This window comes from Myodes glareolus, chromosome 6 (genome assembly GCF_982192425.1).
Source record: "Myodes glareolus chromosome 6, mMyoGla1.1, whole genome shotgun sequence".
Classification (NCBI taxonomy): Eukaryota; Metazoa; Chordata; class Mammalia; order Rodentia; family Cricetidae; genus Myodes; species Myodes glareolus.
In genome coordinates this window covers 95,499,468-95,520,501 of record NC_142031.1, presented here as the reverse complement: position 1 = coordinate 95,520,501, position 21,034 = coordinate 95,499,468, and the positions used below count along the sequence as shown (strand labels likewise).

The 21,034-nt window shown below is 40.9% G+C and overlaps 1 protein-coding gene across 3 annotated transcripts in view; it reads left to right on the top strand.

The window, feature by feature from the left end:
- The window catches only part of Ttc27 (tetratricopeptide repeat domain 27), a 135,658-nt gene that overhangs the window by 102,477 nt on the left and 12,147 nt on the right, over positions 1–21,034 (top strand). For all 3 annotated transcript variants that reach the window (XM_087907352.1, XM_087907351.1, XM_087907350.1), the window contains exons 15-16: positions 2,604–2,656; positions 7,612–7,777. In XM_087907352.1, coding sequence (XP_087763478.1) covers positions 2,604–2,656; positions 7,612–7,777 — 219 coding nt within the window. The remainder of the gene's footprint in view (positions 1–2,603; positions 2,657–7,611; positions 7,778–21,034) is intronic.

Here is a 21,034-nt window from a genome sequence, read left to right as displayed (position 1 = left end):
CTTGTACATTAGAAGCTCATTTGTTCATATGTCTTTCTCTTGGGATGCATTTCAGTATTTGTGTGCTGCTGAAGGATCTTTGTGTCGTCTGTGCTGCAGTAGAGTGATAACCCTGCTATGAGCATTTTATAAAAATCTTTGTGTGGACATAGTTTATAATTTCTTTAAGATGCAAGCCTGAATTGAGATTGTTTGATCGATCCTGTTATAAGTACTGCTAAGTTTAAATTTATTTTGTAGTATATCAGCAGAACATAGAAAAATAATTGTTTTGTATATTAATTTAAATTTTTTATCCTTTGGACATATTTTCCCTCTTAGGTATAATGTGTCTTTATTATATCTGCCTCTACAACTGCCCCCCACCCCCGCCGCTTTTATTTTTTTGAGACAGGGTTTCTCTGTGTAACCTTTACTGCCCTGGAACTTTCTCTGTAGACCAGACTGGGCTTGAACTTTCAGAACTCGCTCTGCCTCTGTCTCCCAAGAACTAGAGTTAAAGATGTGTGCTGCCACCACCGGTCTTGACCTTTTTAAAGGCAGTATTGGTATGATTTTTTTTTCTTTGTGTATGTTTCTCTTGGGGACTTTAACATTTTTTGGGGGGTGTTAAGGGCTTAAGTAAGTTTCATCATATTTGGGATCTTTAGCTTTTGTTTTTTCTACTGTTTATCCTTCTGGCTCGTGTTGATGAGGATTGAATGTGGGCCTCACACATGCTACGCACACCCTGACTGAGTTGCCTATTCTCTCTCTTCTTTCTGGCACTCAAATTGTAAGCGTTTTATATGCTTGCGGTGTCTTGTATGGTTTCCTTTCATACTTCCCATTGCTCTGCCGTGGGTAGGAGATGCCCTACCTCTGTGATTCCCAGCAGGCCACACAGAGCATCCCTTGAACCAGTTGGACAAAAGACAGTGCAACTGAAGCATTTTCCTTGGTCCTTTCAGCAGTTGTCATGCGCTCAGTCCCCACCCTCCTTTCACTGTGTCCCTGTTTCCTAAGTCTGTGAGTGAGCTGTGATAACATCATCAGGCCCTTTAACGCTTGTGCCGGCAAAGGCACAAGCCTATTTTGTTCTATTTTCATTTTTATCTATCTTTGGTTATGGGTGAAATTCTTTCACCTCTTTGCAACTTTACCAATTTATTTGGTCCTTGCCCCTTCTTTCCCTCCCTCCCTCCCTCCCTCCCTCCCTCCCTCCCTCCCTCCCTCCCTCCCTCCCTCCCTCCCTCCCTCCCTCCCTCTTTTCCTCCTTCCCTCCCAACTGTCTGTCAGTCATCTTTATTTCTTTTTGTTTGAGACAGTATTTTACTATGTAGTTCATGCTGGCCTTGAACTCAGTAGTGTAGTCCAGCGGGCCTCAGGCCTCCTATCCTCAGCCTCTACCTCCTGAGCACTGGGCTTTGCCCCCATGCTTGGCTCTGACCTCTTTTTTTGTTGTGTCCTATACATTGTATGTGGTTGTTAAGTCTCTGTGTTTCCTTATTTTCCTTCTGGAAGACTGAGTTTTATTTTGGCATTCAGTTAATTTACTTATGGGTTATCTTGAATTAAGCTTTGTTAGAATAAATTTGGGACTATTGTTTTCTAAGTTATAATTGTCCTGTTAGGAAGTTAGCTTTCTTCTACCGAGTTGAGTGTTATGTTAGTAAGAACTCTCCTCCTGCTTGGTCAGAACTTTAAACTCCTGGCACTGTGTGACCTCTAGCATGAAGCATTTTGACATTTAGTTGATTTTTGGTTTTTTTTGTTTTTTTGTTTTTTGTCATGCCACAGAAAGTCTAGTGGTGTAGTAAAGCTTACTGCCCATCCTAGGACTCGGGATGCTTACTGAACTTTCTAGAACTTTCTGAACTTTCTAGAACTTTCTCTTCCATGGCGTTTTGCTGTAGGTCCCATTTGCCTTCTCAGCCCTGTAGTCTGGTCCCCTTCCTTCATCTCAGTGGGCTTGCTGTGCCATGACCAGTGTCTGCCTGTCTGTGTGGGGGCCCTGCTGAGACCCCATAGTGCTTTCCCTGCCCTGCAGGGTCGCTCCTGTGCTGCTGCCTCCAGCTCCCCACACAGTGCTTATTTTGTTTATGCTGCAGATTTTTATGGTGAGAAGGCTAGCCAGGTACTAGCTTTGCTACATCTGGACAGGGAGGTCAGTACCATTTAACTTTAAAATTCTATGTGTGGCAGTTAAAAGCTATATTTTATTAAAAAATTAGAAAAAAGTAAAATTCATAACATTCTTATTAGAATCAGTATTTATGTAAGTCTTGATTTTACTTGAATAATAATAAATATAGACATTAGTTAAATTATATTGTAAATTTTCCAACTATTTTATATGTCAAAATTTGAAAATAAAAATTTAACTGAACTGAGTCAGTGCTGTGATACCTATGTCATTGGTTGGTTGGGGTTTTTAAATTTCTTTTGTAAGTCATAAAAATAAAGCTTAACTTTATGCCATTTTTTTCTTTCAAATACGTTAGTGAAAATTGTGATTTTTGTTTCTTAGGAGTATATATCAGACTAGGAAAATGGGTTGTATTTTGGTTTTAACAAGTGCCTTACCTAAAAACAGTCTCTAACTGGATCATTCATTGTTTCAGAACGCAGAGGCTTGGAACAATTTATCCACTTCTTATATTCGATTAAAACAAAAGTAAGTACACAACTCCCATATGAAGAACTTGGTTTCCCCTAAAATTAATAAGATTTCCTCCAACTGAATATTTAAAATCTGTGTCTAGATCTTTGTTTCTCTTTTTTCCTGTGCTTGTGTGCAAGTTACAATAACTTAGTGAACCTTTGAATTCTAATTGTATAGTTATTTCTTGAAAACATTTAATGTATAATAAGTATGCATTATGCATAATAAGGAAATATCTTTTAAAATTGTTCTTTACCACCAATTTTTCAGCCTAAATTTCATTCCATGATAAAACCAAACAGACCTATAGTTGGTCAACTCAATTGGTAGTTTTCTTATTAATTGCTTGTCTTAACATTTTTATAAAATATAAACATAACCCTATTCTTCTGCAGATGTAGATTTAAGAAATAAATTAGTCTGCAGTATTATTTTAAAAGCTGATTAGTGACACAAGCCGTACGTGGTGATCATCAAGTGTGAGTGCGAGGGAGCTATGGAGTAGGTGCCCTGCTTGCCCGCTGTGGTCAGGAACGTATGCAGTCCTGGGAGGCGCCCAGAGGAGAAGGCCTGGGAGTCTGACTCACAGATCCTTGTCTTGTGCTGAAGCTAGATTTGAAGGACACATGGAAAGGATAGAGGACACCTTTTCAGCAAAGAAAGCCATGTGACCAAGTGTAGAGTGGCATAATGGAGCGAATTATTTTAGGAGGTGGAAGGAAAGTAGTCCAGCTGTAGGGTAATGTAAGATCGCTAGTGAAGGAGGAGGATGGAAAAGGGGTCACACTCAACTCACTGTCTTCTAACCCTGACGAGCATGTTGAGACTATCCTGTTGGGAATAGCCTGAGATTTTGGTGGGAAACCAACAGAGAGAAACTTTGGGGACTGTGTATCAGGAGGCAATGTTTGAGACAGTAGAGAGGGACCTGGGAACTGGGAGAGCTGAGGTAACTAGAGTGGATGAAGAAAGGGCAGGTGCCGAACACAACAACCCAATTGCTGTTTTCTGGCTCTGAAAAGTGGAGGAGACAGGAGAGACAGAGTTGCTACTGCCAGAGCTTTAGTGGAGCAGTGAAAGGGGATTTTCCATTTTTACTTCAGCCTTATTTTTAGACTTGGTATCTGTTGTGGAATCACAAGATATTTCTAAGATATCAAGATGATTTTACATTGAAATCATGAAATGATTCCTTTGTTTTTGACTAGCAGTTTGTATAACTAGAGATCAGTTTGTTCTTTCAATCTCTTAAAAATAATACTGTGTTCTTGATTGAAATGGGCTACATTAATGCTTACTGGATACCTGTTGCTCTAGGGCAATGGGTATCTTGGGTGTAATAGGATGTTATTAGTTTTTTTCTAAGAGCCTAGATAATCTTACATGTAGAGGCTCTTTTTTTTTAAAAAAGATTCATTTATTTTTATTCTGTATGTATGAGTCTTTGTTTATATGTATGTATGTGTACCATCTGCATGCCTGGTACCCAAAAGGCCAGAAGAGTGTATTGGAATCCCTGGAACTGGAGTTCTACCCTGTGGATGCTGGGAAAGAGAACCCAGGTCCTCTTCAAAAGCAGCAAGTGTTCTTAACTGCTGAGTCTTTTCTCCAGCCCAGACCATGAGTCTCTTCATACTCCATGTCTTTTATCATTCTTTGTAGACAGTTCTCCAATATTTAGACAGTTCTTAAGTGTTGTTTGACTTCTTAGTATTTTTATTCTGTTGTCCTGCGAATAGATTTTGTATAAAAGTAGGGATGCAAGACCCAATGGTGTGGGAAGTCCTTCTGTCTATGTGTTGCTTTTACTGGTTAATGAATAAAGCTGTTTCAGCCAGTGGCTTAGCAAAATAGGGCAAAGCAGGAGTTCCAAGGAGACAGAGGATAGAGAGAGTAGGCAGAATCAGAGAGAAGCCATGTAGCTGCCTGCAGGAAACAGATGCCTCTCTGGGAGCCCACCGGAACCTTGCCGGTAAGCCACAGCCACGTGGCAATACACAGATTAATAGAAATGGGCTAAAGATAAAAGAGTTAGCCAGAAATATGCTTAAGCTATTGAATAAACAGTATTACAATTAATACAAATTTCTATGTGATTATTTCGTGAGTCTGGGCATCTGGGAAACGAACAAGCAGTATCCCCCCACAACCCAAGGTTCATCATCCCCTCATTCTTGCCCGAATTGTCTTCTTTCATTTCTTTGCTCTCACTCTAGAACAGTGGGTTTCAGCCTTCCTAATGCTGTGACCTTTTACAGTTCCTTATGCTGTGCCGATCCCCACCCATAAGGTTGCTACTGTTACGAATTGAAATATAAATATCTGTGTTTTCTGATGGTTTTAGGTGATCCCTGTGAAAGGGGCATTCAACCCCAAAGGGGTTATGTCCCATAGGTTGAAAACCACTGCTCTCGACATAATATTTAATTCATGAAATTATTTGTTCCCCTCAAAACAATATTTATGCTCTAAAATGACCTCATCTATTCTGTTGTGACCTTTTCACTTTTTTTCCATCTGATTTCCCTAGGTATCCGGGCCTTTGGGACCATTTCCCATTTTGTGTATAACTTAATAGTACAGCATCTTCAACATAGTGTGCTGGATAAGTGACTCCCAGGATGAAGCTTCTTATAGAAAAGCTATACTTACCAGGAAAGAAACCCAAACAGTGCATTCTGTGTTTTGTGTGTGTACACATGCATGTAGAGGATGAATGACAGCTTTGGGTGTTATCTTCAGAAACAGCCGCCTACTTTTGAAACAGAGTCCCTCATTGGCCCAGAGCTCACAAAATAGGCTAAACTGACTGGCTAGTGAGGTCCAGGGATCCTCTAAACCCCACCACCCCAGCTGAGGTTACAAGTGGACATCTCCATACCTGTTGTTTTTATATGGGTTTTGGTGTCAAACCCAGATTCTTGTGCTTGCAAGATGAGTGCTGCATAGACAAAGCCAGCTCCTCACTCCCACCCCTCATTTAAAGTCTTGGGCTCAGGAACCTGTGATTGGGGCACACAGATATCCTTGTGGCCTTGATTGTTGCCTGTTGACTTGCTCTCCAGGAAGATGACTCAATGCCCAGCTCTTTGTTGTGGGAGACCTGAGGAGTCTCAAACCACCAGTGTTGAAAATAGTTGCTATCACATGGGAGACAGTGGTAAGGGGTAAAGTAAAGAAGGGGGGCAAGGGGCCGACCATAGAAACAATTTGCTTGATTTTTGAAAAACTATTTCTCTTTGAAATCCCTTTTATTTTTGCAAGAAAGGATCCCTTAGTATTTCTTTTAATTAGGATCAGTCAGTAGTACCTTGATCTTTGTATATTTAAATATGTTTGATTTTACATTTCCTTTCAAGTGGCAAGTTTAGCTGGTTATAAAACTTTAGGTTAGCTGTTAATTTTACTCAGTGTGTTAGAAGTATTACATATCTTATTGTTTTCTGCCATCTTGTTGCTGAGTCTTGTTGTTGTTCTTTTGTAAATATTAGGGTATCTTCATGCTGCTTAGAATATGCAATATGCTTTTTTGATCAAAGAATTTGGATCTGTGCTTGGTTCTGAAAATGTTCAGCCCTGTCTTTGATTCATAGCATCCTGCCATCTCTGCTCACATTCCTTACTCTGGAATTTCTACCAGATTTAGATCTAAATCTTACCATTTTTTTCTTGTTTCCTCACTCTTCATTTATGTTTTAATCTGAATTTTGGAAAACACCTCACTATTCTTTTCCAGTTCACCATTTTTTTTCTTGAATTATATGCAATCTTATTTTAGATGCACATTAAGCTGTGTTTATTTTAAAGTTTCTTTTAAACCTGAAATTGCTAGTTGTTTTTTGTTCACATTTCCTTGGTTTTGTTTCTACCTAGTTTTGTTTTATTGTCTTCTGTTCTTTTTCAGTGTAAATCACTGCCTCATCTGTCATTTTTTGAAAAAAAAAAACATTCAAAGGCTTCATAGATTGCTTCTTTTTTTAAAAAAAATGTTTTAGCAAAGAATAAGGTTTCATTATGCAACTTTTCAAACAAAATTTGTTCTTGTTGTTTCTCCCTCTGCTCCTGCCTTATCCCCATCTAAGTATCATCTTTTATGTTTTTGTGTTACGTGTGTCCTTCTGCACACACACCCCCACCTCTGCCTTCTTAACACTCCTTGTACCTTTAGACTACTTAGACCCCGTAGCTCAGGGTCTGGTGATGACTCAGCAGTTAAGTGCACACTGGCTGCTCTTTCAGAGGACCTAAATTCAATCCCTAGTGTCCACATGGTAGCTCACAGCCATCTGTAGCTCTAGTTCTAGGAGACTGGGTCTCTTTCGGCCTCCCAAGGCATCAGGCATGTTTATGGTATGCAGACATATACACAGTCAGAACACCCATACACATAAAATCATAACAACAAAAATAATTATCTTTAAAAAAATTAACCTTAATTTTAGTAAGTTTATATCCTGTTGGGTAATTTTGTAGACTGCCCTAACTTTGCGTAGACCTCCCCCCCCCCCCCCCAGGTTATGATTTTGTTTTGTAGATTTATTTAGAGTGTCGGGAACTTTTTTTTTCCCCTCATGTCTGTCCTGCCCACTGCTCTGTTTCCCTTTCTCTGTCTTGCAGGATTACAGCTGCACTGGGCAGGTCACTCTAGATTGGAGTCTGGTACTTGAATCAGCCTGTTCTTGGGACAATATTGAGATTGATGCCTTGTTTTAATGTCCTTATCGGCTATGAATAAATTAGGGAAGACATATATCCATAGAGTGCTATGTGCCCCTCATCTCATTATTGAACTATACAGGGAACCTTGGCGATTAATATGCTATTTGGGCATCTGATTCCCAAGTGATGTATTGATACAGGCGATTGAAGAGTGGCCATTCCTGTTCACGTTTATATGCACTTAACTGGGGTTCGTCTTAATTGGAAAGAATTCATTGTTCCTTTCTTTAAAATCTGACCTCCCACAGAGTCAAAGCTTTTAGAACTTTACAAGAAGCTCTCAAATGTAACTATGAACACTGGCAAATCTGGGAAAACTATATTCTCACTAGCACAGACGTTGGGGAGTTTGCAGAAGCCATTAAAGCTTACCACCGGCTCCTGGACCTACGAGACAAATACAAAGATGTTCAGGTAGGAGGCTCACATTTTGTTATTTCAGCTCGTGTTTTACTGTTTTTCTATTCTGTGATATAAGCTGTTTTCTTTAATATTAAACACATGTAATGTATGTAAACCGCATTTCTGTTCTTCAGTCATCCATTCTGGTTACTTACAATTCCTGGCATTTCGATGTTAAATGTATTTGTGCAGTCACACACAGTATTGCTGCAGCTCATGTATGGAAGTCTGACTCATGGTTTACATACATACTGTCAGTGTGCAGAGACAAAATGGAAGCTCTTTGCATTACTATTCTTTGGGTAACTCTGCCTTCTGTGGTTTGTAGTAGTGGGAGCAAATTCTGTATACATTCATGTAGCACTTGCTGCATGCATCCAAAGTTTGAACAACATAGAGAGAATGGGTAGTGTTTTGTTTACAACACTGAAGATGTAGTCTTTCTGGTTAGATGAAGTTATTCTTGAAGAGAGTATTGGAGGTTTACAGCCACTATGTTTTCTGTATAGTAGCATGAAATAAGCAAGACCTTTTGGGCTGAATTACAATATAAGGCAGTGTACAAAGAGACAATACTCAGGAATTTATGGGTTCTGGAGTCAGAAGGCTAGAAAACAGCACTTTATTCTTTTGCTCTTGTAGCAGTCAACACATGCTATTTAAAAAGATGAAATTCAATTTATAAAAACCATACCAAACAAACACAGAAGTAACATCTAATATGTGACAATACCTTGCAAATCTCATGGCATAAATACCCCAGTTCTAAACACAGCTTATCACAGTCCTATCTTAACTCCCCTGTGTTTGGCTCATGTACATGTTTTGAAAGCATACCTGTGTAATTGACCAAGGTGGCTTTAAGGCTTTGGTTCCATGTAATTTGCTGGAAAAATGTATAATTTTAAGTAGATCTGCACACACGGAGGAGAGATTCTAACTTTCAGTCGGACTTTCTCCTCCTCTTTCCCCCACTGTCTTTCATTGTAAGTATTGTTCACTGTGGGAAGAAGGGTTGCATTTTAGAGTACAGACATTAGTTTAAGTGCAAGCTAGGCTGAGAACGTGGCTCAGTAGTGGAGCGCTGCCTAGTTCTGTCTCCTGCACACTTTCCCTTTTGGGGCAGGACACAGATGATAGGTCAGATCTCAGTATGTCACAGCCCACTCTTCTGTACTTGGATTTTGTATATTTCAACTGGTTTTAAGGTCTTTCTTGACAGAAACTTGTCTTTAAAACCTCAGGGAAAGTGTAAGTCACTTGAATTGGCATTATTTCCATGTTACACTTGCGATTAATTTTCTTGCACATGTGTAAGAAGACATGAGCCACGGCACTACTCATTTGGTGCTACTGCACGCTGAGGTCCTCTGTGCTTCCCTGTCCCTGTTAGTTTGAATAGGAGGTGTGTGTCTCCCGGAGGCCTATGTTTTCAACACTGTGTATAGCTGGCAATACTATCTTGAAGGAGGTGAAGACAGGCTGGTGGGAATGGGTTCTGAAGGCTAGGTCTTGAAAGGCTACATCAGCCCCTGTTCCAGTCTGCTCTCTCTACCTCGTGGTCAGTGCCATGTGAGGTGACTTGGCCACACATTTGTTCCTCCATGAGTGCTATGCCTTCCCACTGTCCTTGGATGAACTGCAGTCCTTTGCAATGTGAACCTGCATAGATCTTACTGCCTTAAGCTGTTTTCTTCCAAGGCAGCTGATACAGTCAGGGCACAAAGGGATCTTGTTGGGCTTGTTTATCTGTGAAGACAGTTTATTTTTTGAGGCAGGGTCTTTCGCTGAACCTGGAACTTATGGATGTGACTTAGACCAACTGGCTAATGCCCTTGGGATCCTCTTTCTTTCTGCCTATAGTGTCCTGGATTTGCAGGTGTGTGCTGTTGTGTCTGGATTTGCAGGCATGTGCTGTTGTGTCTGTATTTGCAGGCGTGTGCTTTTGTGTCTGGATTTGCAGGCGTATGCTGTTGTGTCTGGATTTGCAGGCGTGTGCTGTTGTGTCTGGAGATTGGACTCGTGTCCTCAAGCACTTATTTGGTGAGCTGTCTCCCCAGCCCCTCAGAAAACTGAGATAAAATTCACAGGATATTAGGTGGTAGCAGGGGTGGGAGGTGAAGGTTGGGGAGGGAGGACACAGTAGGAGATCTTGGTGTGGAGTTCTCTGGGGCTAAATTGGATAGACTTATGTGCCAGTGCATAAGGAAGTAAGGCACTCCTCTACTTCCTGTTAAGACTTACATGGACAGTCTCCAGTGGCATTCTGCTTGTCAGTCGCACTGGCCTCTTGGCCAAGCCATCTCCTTAATGCCCCGAAGTGACTGTGGTAAGTCAGTTTGATACCATTTTTCTGCTGTGTTTGCCTCACATTTGTCTTTCGTTCACTTTCTGGTGTGAATGGGTTGCCTTCTAAGTCAGTCCCTTAGCCCTCAGTAATCCAGAAACAGTCCTGATTGTTCTTTCATGCTTGACACCAAGGGGCTAGTTCTTTAAAGAGAATCTAAGTGGTTCAATCTAGAACCTTCTTCTGTAAGAGAGTAGGCACAAGACTTGTGTGGTCCATGGTGTGTAAGCACAAAAAGCGGGAGGAGGGTGTCTTTTTTTTTTTTTTTGGCCATTTCCTGCATTCTAAGGAACACAGAGGACTAGCCAGATGAGACATGGTAAAGTGATAACTATATTTACCAAGAGCTTGCTGTGTGTTGGATCGTATTGTGGTACTTAGCATTCTGGTATTAGCTCATTTAATTCTCACCACAACTGTGAGGGGTAATTTGTGCTAACAGGATTTATCTGACTCTGGAATGTATATATATGTCTGTCTCCATTCCCGGTCACCTTCTGTATCCTAAAGGAACTGATGGCTCAAATAAAAAAGCCATCTAGAGATTACTTTGAAAAGGAATTTCTTTTTTAAAGAGTTATGAAGTCACCAAGGTAATGCTGATTTTCATTGACTTTGGTATATCAATTATGGTAAAGCTGAGAGACAAGTATTTCAGAAAAAGGCAAAAAGATGTGGAACAATTGTTTTGAAGGAAGCAGGATCTGCCTGGATGATTCCTGTCTCTTGCAAGTGTAGCAGCTGAGTGGGATTGGTGAATGTTTGAATTTCCTTTTCTAAGTGGGCACCAGCTCCGGAGCCTCCCTCTCCCTCAGGATGAAGCAAGTTGTTACGATGCTGCTGCCATGTTTGTCTGTGAGCGGATGAGCTAGAGGAAAAGGAGTCGTGCTGCTAGGTTCCAACAGAAACACTCTGAGAGTAATTATTTGATTCTAAAGATAAAACTCTGAGTTGTTTACTTGGCTAACAAATAAAAGCACAGTAATAAGTAAAAGTAACAGTAAAAGGACCCAAGAAACACATTTAAGGGATATATTTAAGCATTTTTCAGAAAAATAAAAAACCTTGGCATAACTTTCCCAGCACAAACTGCCTGCCGTGTTTCACCTCCCGTCCTGGGCTGCTGAGGACGGGTCCAGGGCTGGACACCTGCCAGGCAAGCGCTCCAGCACTGAGCCGCAGCTCCAGCCTTAGCTGTTGTCCTAACTGAACTTTTCACACTGGTTTTAGCAGTCATTTATCGCTCCTCACTCCTCTAGTGATAGGCACTCTTTTCTTTTTCTGTTTTCCTTTTGTTGGAGGTAGAGGTGGGGGCAGGGTCTCTCTACATACTCTGGCTGTCCTGGAACTTGCTGTGTAGACAGGGCCAGCTTTGAACTACCTACCTCTGCTTACTTAGTGCTGAGATTAGAGGCATGTGCCACTGCTCAGGTTCTTATAAAACTGTGTGGTTTCCATTTACAATTTTGTAATCCTATGTGTGTCTTAGCACATTGTTTTATGGGAACTTTTGTGAAAATTTGCTTGTTTACGAGATAAAATTATTAGAATTTATTTAAATTCATGGTCAGTTAACATTTTCTATTTTTATTTTTCCCTCATTATTCCATTATTCTCAAATCAGAGTGTTGATCCACACTTACTTTATCTAAGCATGAATATTTATTTTAATGCATATGAGTGTTTTGCCTACATGTGTGTGTACCACGTGCATGCAGTGCCCATGGAAGCCAGAAGAGGACATTGGATCCCCTGGGACTGGGGTTACAGACAGTTGTAAGCTGCCGAGTGGGTGCTGGGAATTGAAACTAGGATCTCTGGAAGAGCAACCAGTGCTCTTCACCACTGAGCTCTTTCCAGACCCAAAGCATGAATATTTAAATAACTTTGTAATTAGTTTCATTAGAAGTGGAGTGTTTTTTGCAGGAGTCACGGGTGACTTTGGATTCTTGAGACTGTCCTCCTGCAGTCCTGCTGTGTGCACCGAGATCTAGCATTGTTGTGTGAAATGTCCGTGAAGAATGTTGAGCAGCATCACGGGTTCTCATGGTGTCATGTTAGAGCTGTTAGCCTGATGTGCACATTGGACTTACTGAGGAGACAGTACTGAGAATGTCATTTCTAGGTAACCAGTGAGGTAGGTCAGCTGACCTTCATTAGCACTGTAGAGAACCCTCAGACATTCAGTTGTAGAAATAACATGGGAAGACCATGTGTCTGTTTGTTTCTTGGGGAAGCGCTGTAAGTGGCTCTCCAGAGAAATGTAGAATTCTGATGGCACTGGTTAGCTTCTGCGGTCATGGGCAGGATCACTTTCTAGTGGCTAAGCCATCCTTGGCACAGAGTCCTGGTTACTGTCAATCGGCTCTGGCGTGTTTTGCTTTGTAGTGTATTGTCTGTCGGCATGCATTACAGCAGTCGGTCAGTGTGCACCACAACAATTGGTAGGTGACCTGGAATGTTTTTATCTTGGGTAAAACTCAGTTTGACTCGATATATTTGGTAGCAGTTGTCTTTCAGAAAAATCTCTGATATTCTTTTGTTTGACACTATTGACCTCATTCTATTTTAACTTGCTTTGAAATTCTTTTTATCTTTTCCTTCCTGTGTACTGTACTAAAGTTCTAACCCTTGTTCTTTTTTTATAGGTATGGATTATGGTGATTTAGTTTTTTCCCCATAGTGAGTATATAAAAATGTATAAATTTGTATTTATTATAATACAGACAATGGTGTAAACTAGATGTAAATTACCCTGTTTTTTTTTCTTTTTTTAGTATCTATAAAGGGAATCAGTGAGCGAGCCTATTACCTGTATATCTTTGTTGTTGTGTTTTTCAACCTTAACTGAGAGTGAAGTATAGATTGCTAAAACTCAGGCATAGTGTTCTGTATCAGCACCACCCAGCATGGTTTTTCTAACGTCTGCACTTACATTCTTGCTCTTCCTTACCAGTCATTAAATCTGATTTTTGTTTTTATAATTAGTCCTTGTTCATTTTCCAGGTTTCTACAGTGGGTGAGCAAATCCTCGTGTAGATGCTTCTTTCCTTGGACAAATTCTAAGTGACCTGTTATTTCTTCCTGGTTTCTTAATTTCAGACTTATTTTTGATGAGTTGGTGTCTTAGGGTTTCTATTGCTGGAAAGAGACACTATGACTATGCAATTCTTATAAGGGAAAATCTTTTGTGGGGAGGGTATCTGGTTCAAGATAGGGTTTCTCTGTGTAACTGTTCTGTAACTCACTCTGTAGACCAGGCTGGCCTTGGACTCACAGAGATCCACGTGTTTCTGCCTCCTGAGTGCTGGGGATTAAAGACGTATGCCACCATGCCTAGCTAAAGGAAAATATTTAATCGGGGTGGTTTGCAGTTCAGAGGTTTAGTTCATTATCGTCATGGCAGGCAGGCGTGGTGCTGCGGAGGTGGCTGGCAGTTCTGCATCCAGATCCACAGATAACAGGAAGAGAGAGACACTGGGACTGACTTGGGCATCTGAAACCTCAAAGCCCGCCCCCAGTGACCCACTTCCTCCAACATGGCCACACCTGCTCCAAGAAGACCACATAGTGCCATGCCCTGTGAGCCTACGGGGAACGTTTTTCATTCAAACCACTACAGTTGGCAATCATTTGTAAAAGGAATTTCAGTTTTACATAGTAAAATCTAATTTGGGGAATCAATCACATATTGAGTACTTAATATATTCTAGCCACTTAACATAGCTTATCTTTATAGAGTACGCAGTATTTGAAGTGGATTCTTCAAGGTGATGACCGTTACAGTGAGGCCCGGAAAGCTTGTGTAGTTAGTGGGAACTGAAGCCTTAGAATCACATGTGCTTTGATGTCTGCGGGAAGGTTTGTGTGAAGTAGTTCCTCCTCAGATTAATGTTCGTGTGAGCAATTTCTAACAGTATTTTCTTAATTGAAATATAGGTTACTTGTAATTAAACATGCAGATTATTTAGCTTTATGCTTTTTGACTGTTATATATTCTAATATAACCATGACTCCCATTTTTGTCACTAGAGTCCTCTTATGTCCCTTCTGGTCAGCTGAGCCACCACCACCCTTTCCCCAGCTAAGTAATTCCCTTCAGATTTCCACCACCACAGTTCGCTGCCGCTTTCCAAGTATCACATAACTATCACAGATAGTTGTATATTGATATTCTTTGTGTAGATTTCTGTGTGATATTTTCTTTGGAGTCATGAAAAGGTGCTATTGATGGGCAGCAGGGCACATTGCCAACCAAATTAAAGTCTTAGAATAAATGATGATTGAGTATTACCTGAGAGAAAAGAGAGAGGAAACAGATCCACTTTGTATAATTACAGCTTTGGAAAATAGATGCTATCTCCAGTCTACTGCGGAGGAATTTTAGGCTAGCAGGGTAAGCTAATAAAGTTGTTGTGTTCTAGCTGACAGGCAGTGGAGAGCAGGGGAGCCAGGTCTTGAGACCTGGCCTCTTTAACCTAGAACTGTGTGTGTGTGTGTGTGTGTGTGTGTGTGTGTGTGTGTGTGTGTATACATATGTGAGTGTTTGCGCATGGTTGCATACACACTTGTGCCTGTGTGCCTATAGCGGCCAGAGGTCCATGTCGGTTGTCTCCCTCAGTGGCTCGTCATCTTGATTTTTGAGACAGTGTCTCTCACTGAACTGGAACCGTGTATTTGGCGAGAATAGGTAGCCAGCAAACCCCAGGGATCCTCCCATCTCTGCCTCCGTAGTGCTAGTATTACAGGTCACACCAGCACCCTGGTCCATGGCCTGAGGCTATGAATTTGAACTGAGGACTTCCTGCTTTTCCAGCAAGCAGCTTACTGACTGAGCCTTCTATCTCTCTAGCACCACACTGCCACAGCTCTTTAGAGTGTTTTGGTTTTATTTTTTGTTGTTATTGAGAAGGAACACAAAGGAAAACATTAAGCTGGCTATCTTCTCCTCCTATTTGGGGTTTGGGAAGCCAAGTGTTAGGTTTATTGGTCCAGGAAACAGCATCTTACTTGGAGATCTCCAAGTGGAGAGCAAAGTTGGCCAAACAAGGGAGGTTGGAAATTGCTTCATTTCTGGCCTGAAGCTCTCCTGGAAGTTTGTGTAGCAGGACCCAAGGTAGTTCTATTCCTTCCTGCTACAAAGACCTCCAGGATTAAGAGGGCTAATCCTGTTCAGTGGGCCAAGACTGTGATGAGATTTGGCTGAGGACCTTAAGGTTAGTGTTAGGGAAGAAGATGGACATGCGTTCTCTTTTTGCCAAGATTCTCCTGCGTTTGTGTTAGAATTGCCTCTCCATTATGAGAGGCCTTCCACTGTCTTTGGAGATGAGTGTGGTCCCCCACAGTCATCTGCACTTGGTTCATTCCTCAAGCTTGGTCTGGGATAGAGGTGAGAACTAGATGAGGTTTCGTTTTGTTTTTATATGGTTACATCAAAAAAGTTCACCAAACTAGGAATCTTGGCAAAACTGAGTGTCTGGGAATGGTGATGTGTGTCTGTATTCCAAGTATTGAGGAGGCCGAGGCAGAAGGTTCACAGTTTGAAGGCAACCCAGGCTACTTAATAAGATGTATTTCAAAAAACAAAAATGTACAAACAAAGAAATGAGGTACAAATTATGATATTCTTATGGATTTTTAAGAAATTCAAGGGATTTGTTACCCCAAGCCTACCCTGTAGGAGTTTCTGGTAGGAAAGGGTGGGTGTATCTGGATGAAATGAAAGAATACTAAAGAATAACTCAACCTGGATGAAGAAATATGGGCCACACTAGACACAGTGTATAGCATTATTGTAACAAGTTTGTAACTCTGCTTTGTTTTCCACAAGTTTTAAAAAGCTCATATTGTTTAACTTTTAATTTGCGACTCCACAGTTTGTTTTCTGTATAGTTTGAAAACTAGTGCATTTAAAGAGTTTAGTTTATGTGTAGGGTACACAGTATCTAAAGACTTAGTTTATTGATATAAACAATGGAAAGAGGTATCCACAGAGTTACAGAAGCAAAGGTTTTCACGTTGTTGAGTCTTATATAGATATACATAGCACTCTGCCAAACTAAAACTATGCCTCCCATGTTTTCTTCAAGTGCACATGGACATTTTCTACAAGAGGCCACATGTTAACTCTCAAATTAATCTCAATAGATTTGGAAAGAATATTTTATGGAACATCACAGTATGAAATTAGAAATAGAAGAAAAAAACAATAGTAAAACCAAAAATTCATATAGAATTGTGGAAAGTAAACAACATACATTAAATAATCAGAAGATGTGGTGGTTTGATTAAAAACAGCTCCCATAGTCTCATTGATTTGGATGCTTGATCACCAAGGATTGGCAGTGGCACTACTTGAAAGGATTAGGAGGTGTGACTTTGTTGGAGGAAGTCTGTCACTGGGGGTGGGCTTTGAGACTTTAGAAGCCCAAGCCAGTTCCAGTGTCTCTCTCTTCCTGTTGTCTGTGGATCTGGATGCAGAATTCTCAGTAGCTTCTCCAGCACCACATTTGCAGCATGCTACAATGCTCCCTGCCATGGTGATAATGGACTAAACCTCTGAAACTGTATTCGAGCCCCATTTAAATGCTTTCCTTTATAAGAGTTGCGGTGGCTATGATGTCTCTTCACAGAAGTAGAACACTTACTAAGACAACAGATGAAAAATCAGAAAGTATTTAGAGATAAAATGAAAATACAACATTAGATCTTATGGTACACAGTAGAAGTACTGGTAAGTTGACCATTTATGGCTAGCTGAATATAATCATCTTAAAACACAGGAAAGATTTCAGGTAAACAGCTGATCTTTTTGCATTTTGGAGACAGGGTCTCTCTATGTAGCCCTGACTGTTCTGGATATTACTATATAGACTAGTCTCCCCTGAGCTCACAGAAATTCACCTGCTTCTTCTCCCTGAGTATTAGTAAGCTGTTTTTATACCCCAAGAAACTACTAGATGAAGAAAAACAAATAACCAGACAAACTCAAAACTAGTAGAATCAGGAAAAGAATAAAGATCAGGAGAGATAAGTAAAGTGGAGAATAGAAACAGTGCTTAAAAAATGCTAACAATATTGACAAAGCTTTAGATAGATGAACTAAGAAAGACAGTTCATTGAAATTAGACAGGGACGCGAGAACATGCTACAATTCAGGAGGACAAAGGTCGTGAGAGAGTGCTTTAAGCCCTGTGTGCCAACAGGTAAGATAACCTAGACGGACTGAAGGACTCCTATGAAAAGTAGCTCACACAGAGGAAACCTGACAAATCTGTAACTAGTTTGGAGATGGAATCAGTAAATAAACCTCTACCAGCACTAGAAAGCCTGGAACTCACTGCTGAATTCTATCAAACATAAAGAACCTTCCCCCTAAAGCTGAATTTTTATGAGGCCAGTGTAACCTTGATATCAAAGCCAGAAATAGATGCAAGGAAAGAAGAATGTAGTTCCAAATTCCTTTTGAACAATTATGTAAAACAAAATACTGTGAAATTGATTTTGTGTCATATTGTAGGGGTAGTGACCAAGTGAGACTTATTCCTGAAATTTGAGCATCGATTAGCATATGAAAGTAGATGTGACACATTAAAAGAATGAGAGGTTAAGAATATACATGATCACCTTTATCGCTATAGAAAAGGCTTTTAGTAAAAATCCAAGGCCTTTCCTAATAGAAGCACCAACAAACCAGGACCAGAAGGAAGCTACATCGTCTAACAAAGAAAGAAATCCACAGTTACCAGTATTCTCTGAGGTGAAAAACTTCTTCCTAAGACCAGAGATGCCTGCTGTCACCATTTGACAGTGTTGGGGTTGTTGCCAGAATAATTAGACAAGAAAATCAAATCAAAATCAAAGATAAGCCCATAGGAATAGAAGAAGTCAAAGTATATATTTGCCAGTGACAAGACCTTACATACGAATCTCATAAAGATTACACAAAAGCTGTGAGAACTCATTCAGCAAAGTCTGTCTTAGTCAGGGTTCTGTTCCTGTGAGGAACACCGTGACCGGAAGCATGTTGGGGAGGACAGGGTTGTTTGGCTGACACTTCAGCACCACTGTTCATCGCTGAAGGAAGTCGGGACAGGGACTCAGACAGGCAGGAGCCTGGAAGCAGGAGCTGATGCAGAGGCCATGGAGGGAAGCTGTTCACTGACTTGTTTTCCATGGCTTGTTCAGCCCACCTTCTTATATAACCCAGGACCACCATCCCAGTGATGGCACCACCCATCATGGGCTGGCCCTTCCCCCCTCTAATCAGTACTTGAGAAAAAGCCTTGCAGTTGGACCCCTGAAGGCATTTCCTCAACTGAGACTCCTTTCTCTGATGACTCTAGCATGTTTCAAGTTGACACACAAGACCAGCCAGTACAAAGTCAGTTATATCTTAGATACTGACAGTATCCAGTTGTCCTGGATAGTTTTTTGTCCACTTGATAAGAGCCAGAGTCAAGAGGAAACACAACTGAGAAAGTTTCCCCAACAGATTGCCTGTAGGGTAGGCCTGTAGTGCCGCTCATGGGCTGTTGGTCCTGAGTGTAGTAAGAAAACAGGCTAAACAATTCTTGAGGAGCAAGCCAATAAGCAGCCTTTCCCTGTGGTCTTTAGTTCAGGTTATTCTTCCCGTTTCTTGCCTTAAGTTCTTGCCCTGACATCTTTATGTGGTGGACTGATATCAAGCTGACATAAACCCTCTTACTCCCCAAGTTGATTTTGGTCATGGTGCTTTCTCATAGCAGTAGAAACCCTAGCTGAGACAGCAGTCTAAGAAAGAAATTGTGCAACCAATTCCATTTATAATATATTCAAAAGAGTAAAATATTTAATAAATATTTAGCCAAAAATGAATTGTATGATGAAAACAATACTTAGAGTTAGCAGATGGACTCAGTTGAAATGATTCTGGTTTTGTTGGTACCATCCAAAGCATCAGAATCAGGAGCCAGCTGAACACACACCTTCCTCTCTCCATCAGAGTACTGACTTTGACATCAATATCATAGGATTTCTTCACAGCCTGTTTGATCCGCACTGAGCACACATGAGTTCTTGCTTTGGCTTCTGTCTCTTCATGGCTACTCAGTGGTCAGGGGAAACATGATGATAGCACATTGGCCAACCTTGTTTCTCCTGGAAGTGCTCTTGAGAGGTTATTTGGACTACTTCAGGTGCCTCAGGGTCTTGGCCTGGGAGGTGGGTGACAGAGATCTTCTTTTTGTGGTTTTTGCGGACGCCTCTCAGCACTGCCTTCTCTGTTCTCAGAGCCTTTGCTTAGGCTTTGGCCACAGACAGCAGGGACTCTTTTCTTCTCTGTCAGCACCATCTTGGTGAAAAGCTATAATGGGATTTTGATTAATTTAGTTAATTTTATTTTATTTCTCTGTCCCACATTTATCACAATAAGCTACATCGTTGTCATTTTAAAAAATCTCTTAAGCATCCAGGCTTCAAATATTTATTTAGAGTGTTTAATGATGCATCAAATGAACTCCAAATGGACTAAATATATGCCAAATACTTCGTCTCCTAGAAAAATTAGGAATAGAAGAGAATGCTTACTAAAGGCAATAAAGGAAAACTGGAAGGAATTTTTATGACCACATTAAAAAAACATGTGACAAATATTTATAAAAAATAAGAAGGGCAAAAAGCTAATAATATCTTTATGATATAAAGAGTTAACATCTGCTGTAGGAATGAAGGGGAACTGAATGTAGAATCCACAAACACATTCACGTAAGTAATAGTGGCATGCTTGAAATCTTTGTTATAAGAATAGAATATTCGGTATGTACAAAGTAGTGCATCCATCCATAAACCAAAATAAGTTCAGATGGGCGAAATATTTAAATTGGAATTCTAAACAGAATGATACTGTAGGTAAGTGTAGATGGGAATTAGGCAGCCTGAGTTTGTCCCCCACCTCTCAGCGACTCACTAGCCATGCGATCTTGGGCAGGTTAGTTAACCACTTCATGCCCCGGTTTCATAACGTTGGGATGAAATGGAACTGCCTCACAGAAAGGAGTGTTATGAGGCTCAGATGAGTTAGTACACGTAGTGGGTGTGGCCTGTTGCCTGGTGCATGCAAGTGCATCGGAAAGTAGTTGTTATCATTGTCAAGCAGGGAAGCCATAAAAGCACTTGAGGAAATTTTGGTAGGCATTTTTATCATCTTGGGGGTGGAGGAAACATATAATCAAGAAATCACAAGAGAATTATCTAAAGCTTCTGTACATGGGGAGGTACTTCTGATTAGCGAGCAAAGTGTGGGGTCACCAGCCACAGAGGGGACAGACCATGAGGGTGACATTGTTTTGTCACTCCCTGCACTGAAGCCAACTGGCCAGGTGAGTGCCTGGGAAGAGCCTGTTTGACTGTTCTTCACGGTGTCTTGGTTCTCTTTAGAGCTGCTGTAACACGTTTCTACAAGCTTGGTGTCTACGTAAAGTTTCTTCTTGTCGTTCAGCTCTGAAAGCCAAAAATCCAAAATCAAAGTGTTAACTTGTCATGTTGCTGAGAATTCTAGAGGGAAGTCCTTCTAGTTTCTAGTGGCCTAGACCTTCCTCCTCCAAACTCAGCCATGTCTGCATCTCCTTCCCTGTGTATCTGTGTTCTGCTCCTTACATTAGCGAAGTCAATGGAATGACATTCATTCCCAGCCACTCAGCTGAGGGACCTCCTTGGTCCAGTATGACCTCATTGTCACTAATTCTGTCTACAAAGACCCTATTTCACCCAGTCATATTCTGGGGCCCAGGTGGACATGAATTTGAGAGAAACTTTATTTTGCCACCATTTTATACTCTCTTTCGTGGAGTAAACAGCTGTAGGTCTAACTGTGAGAGTGTGGTTGGATCTGGGAAGTCTTCAGAACAGATCCAACACCTCACTGGGAGCTGGTGGAAACAGCA